We start from the raw sequence: 3,298 nt of genomic DNA on the forward strand, positions 1-3,298 counted from the left end.
ACACAAAGAGAGAGAGAGAGAGAGAGAGAGAGAGAGAAGAGGGGGGGGGGAGGACAAAAAATGACATTAAGTACACAATGCCAGGACGTCAGAAAGCACTTACTGAGCTCGTTTCATTTTGTCACACGCACACTTAGCTACAGTTAGCTTTGAGAGCGGCATGCTTTTAAAACGGCTTGAAAATTTCTGCTGCTCTGGAAAAACAGAAGTAAAGAATGTTTACTTGGCCTTGACCCTTACACCTTCCTTCTTCCACCCCCAACCCGGATGAAAAAAATGATTAGTACATTAATTAATATACATGTACACATTAAAAAGTAAAAAGAAAGGTTAAAAAAAAAGATATCCTCTTGCACCCCCTCCCACCATAATACGAGTATACGCACTCAATATACACACACCAATGACTCGCAGTGGCGAAGCGTCTATATAATCAAATAATGACTGCTTCCCTTTCTAATTTTGAAATATTGTTGCAGTCAAATTCACCCATAAACGTAAACCTCCTAAATTAAATGTAAAAAGACGTTCATAATCACCAATGAACAGTATGCCTAACATTCTAAACGGTTTGACTGTCACAGAAATAGCCTGCTCACCCCTTTCGGGCCACTCCATAAGCAGACCACACAAGTTTTGATTAAGTAAGCTTAACGTGAGGCTGGAAGAGTCTACCAATAGAGTTGAATGGAACATGTACATAGCAGTAAAACTGTTTCATTGCCACATATACCCTGTTCACCCCTTTCGGGCCACAGTTATAGGCAGTCACAAGCACTGATTATGTAAGCGAACTATTACACTGGTCGAGTCTACCTCACAAATGTGAGGGGAACTAATTCCTAATAATCTCTTGTCCTATAATCAGATCGTGACCTCGATTATGACACCGCTCCTGGCCGTGAAAGGCTACACAAAACAGCCAAATGTGAAATTTAAAAAAAAGAAGATAATTGTCATGTTCTACCAAAGAGTTTAGACTCACTGGTATAACATATAGATTTAGTACTGACATCTCTGCTTCTTTGCTTTGTGTTTGTGTATTCACATCTAAAGTTAACTTTAATGTTAGTTGTAGTAGATATTTAATGAGATACTTTCCTGATTATTTTCGCCATAGAATATACAATACTATGAATTCAGAATTTTTTTCATTCACAACTGAGGGTTGCCTCCTCGAGTACGATTATTGTGTGACATCTCCAGGCCCTATCTGGTCCCATCTCACTTTGTTTACCCTGTCAAACAAGTCAGCCTTCGCCCCTGCCAATGAGACCAAACTTCTCCCGTAGGTAGGGCAATACCCACTTTCGGTGTAAGTCAAGACATCTAACCCCCCCCGAAATCTGGGTTAGCCCGCTTGCCTTTGAAAGCGACCACATACACTTTAAAAAAATGCTTCTCCCTGACTTTATCAGTTCAATTTGCTCTGTCTGTCTGTCTGTCTGTCTGTCTGTCTGTCTGTCTGTCTGTCTGTCTGTCTGTCTGTCTGTCATTTTATCATTCACGATCGGCACGCACACCTTAATTCTATTAAATATATATCAATATTATTATAATTCTTAAAAACATTATCAAAAGCAGATGGGAGTGATTGAAGGGAGCCACGTGTATGTCCTCCTTCTTTTCTTTCTTTCTGTTTTTTTTTTTCGTGAGTCCTTATTGCTACTGGCCGGACTCACTTATCATCATAGTGTCGATGTACTTCTCTTTACTGAAACATATCAATCAAACATCTCATTCTGTCTGTTACAGGCGATGTAGATCTTGGTTTCGTCCTCCTCCCCGCCGTCACGTCAAACTTGTCCACCCCTGCGTTCTGGAATGGAACATTCTACCTATCTATTGTGTTGTTCAGCGTGATTCAGGCTGCCGTCATGTCTCACCATCTACAGCAGGGGGTGATAGACCTCGTGTGTCCGGATGACGTCAAGAGAAGATGGAAGCTGGCAATACTGGGAGCTTTAGCCTTTGTTTTGTTGTCTCTCAACGTACTGACTACCGCACAGGTGACTTGATCCTTCCATCCATCCATCCATCCATCCATCCATCCATCCATCCATCCATCCATCCATCCATCCATCCACCCATCCATCCATCCACCCATCCATCATCTATTCGCTCGTCCGTCAATCCATCATTCCATCCATCCGTTCATCCACGTTTCTGTCTATCTGCCTTTCTTTTTACCTATCACTGAATGGCCAAAGTACTTTTCTTTGCTCCTAACATACCTTCACCTAATGACACTACGTCCACAGAACGGTCTACACATCTTGAGAATCCTCCAGCTGTCAGTTCCCCGCCTAGCCACGCCCCTTCTGTGCGCTGCGGAGTGTCTCGTGATTGGCTGGGGCTACGGCGCTCGCCGCTTCGCTGGGCGTGTCACGGAGATGACGGGGCGGAACAAAAGCTTTATCTGGAAGTGGTTGTGGAGGTGGGGGTGTCCAGTGATTCTCTCGGTGAGTCCATGTTCACAGTTTTTGGTTCGTGTGAAGCAGAAAAAAGTTACGTACTCATTTCGGGTGAGCTATGTCTTTCGTTGCCACAATAACTAAAGTCCTCCTTAAAATACCACACTTTGTGTTTCTCTTATTTTGTGTCAATTATATTATTAATCCTCTTATTTCGTACCAAATCATTCTTGATCCTCGAATTTCATGTCAATTTACTTATTCTCGAGAGGCTTTTTTTGACGATTGTATACATACGCAATAAGGTAAATGAATACGTTACTATTCATCTTCATCTGAAGGTTTCATCTCTGACTCAGAGGTTGACGTGTAATGACCCTCCATCCGTCATGGTCGCAAGATTCCGTTGAACATTCTGCTTTATCCAGGCCAGTCCATGTTCTTATGTTGTCCATTCTTTGTCTTCATCTGGCTCTCCTGTCCCACATCTTTCCTTCAAGCACCTCTTCAACAATGGTCTTGTGTCGTTTAAAGTGGCCTAAGTATTGTATTTTTCTACATTTTATTTTATTCTCCAGGGTTTGTCTTGGGTGTAGAATTTGACACTACTCACATTTTGTCTTTTTTGTTTTTAAACTTATACTGGCCATTTTACGGTAGCACCATATCCTATATCATACAAAAACTTCTCAAAGCTCCATAATGCACAATAGGAAACCAATTCAAACAAGCAACACGACATGACTTTTAGCTACTGCGCAATGTCCTGATTTTTTTTTTCTTTCAGCAAGGGTTATCATGTCTTGGCCTAAGGATACACTCGAATGACCACTCACCAAAACGTTGTTTAACCGACATGTGCTTGACATGATCCCCCCCTCCCC

The 3,298-nt window shown here is 42.0% G+C and overlaps 1 protein-coding gene across 1 annotated transcript in view; it reads left to right on the forward strand.

The window, feature by feature from the left end:
* Positions 1-3,298, forward strand: part of LOC101851003 — a gene marked incomplete in the record, with an annotated part of 136,185 nt that overhangs the window by 90,571 nt on the left and 42,316 nt on the right. Inside the window, 2 exon segments of the mRNA XM_035973253.1 lie at positions 1,756-2,009; positions 2,262-2,462. Coding sequence (XP_035829146.1) covers positions 1,756-2,009; positions 2,262-2,462 — 455 coding nt within the window.

Source organism: Aplysia californica, unplaced genomic scaffold (genome assembly GCF_000002075.1).
Source record: "Aplysia californica isolate F4 #8 unplaced genomic scaffold, AplCal3.0 scaffold01081, whole genome shotgun sequence".
Taxonomy (NCBI): domain Eukaryota; kingdom Metazoa; phylum Mollusca; class Gastropoda; order Aplysiida; family Aplysiidae; genus Aplysia; species Aplysia californica.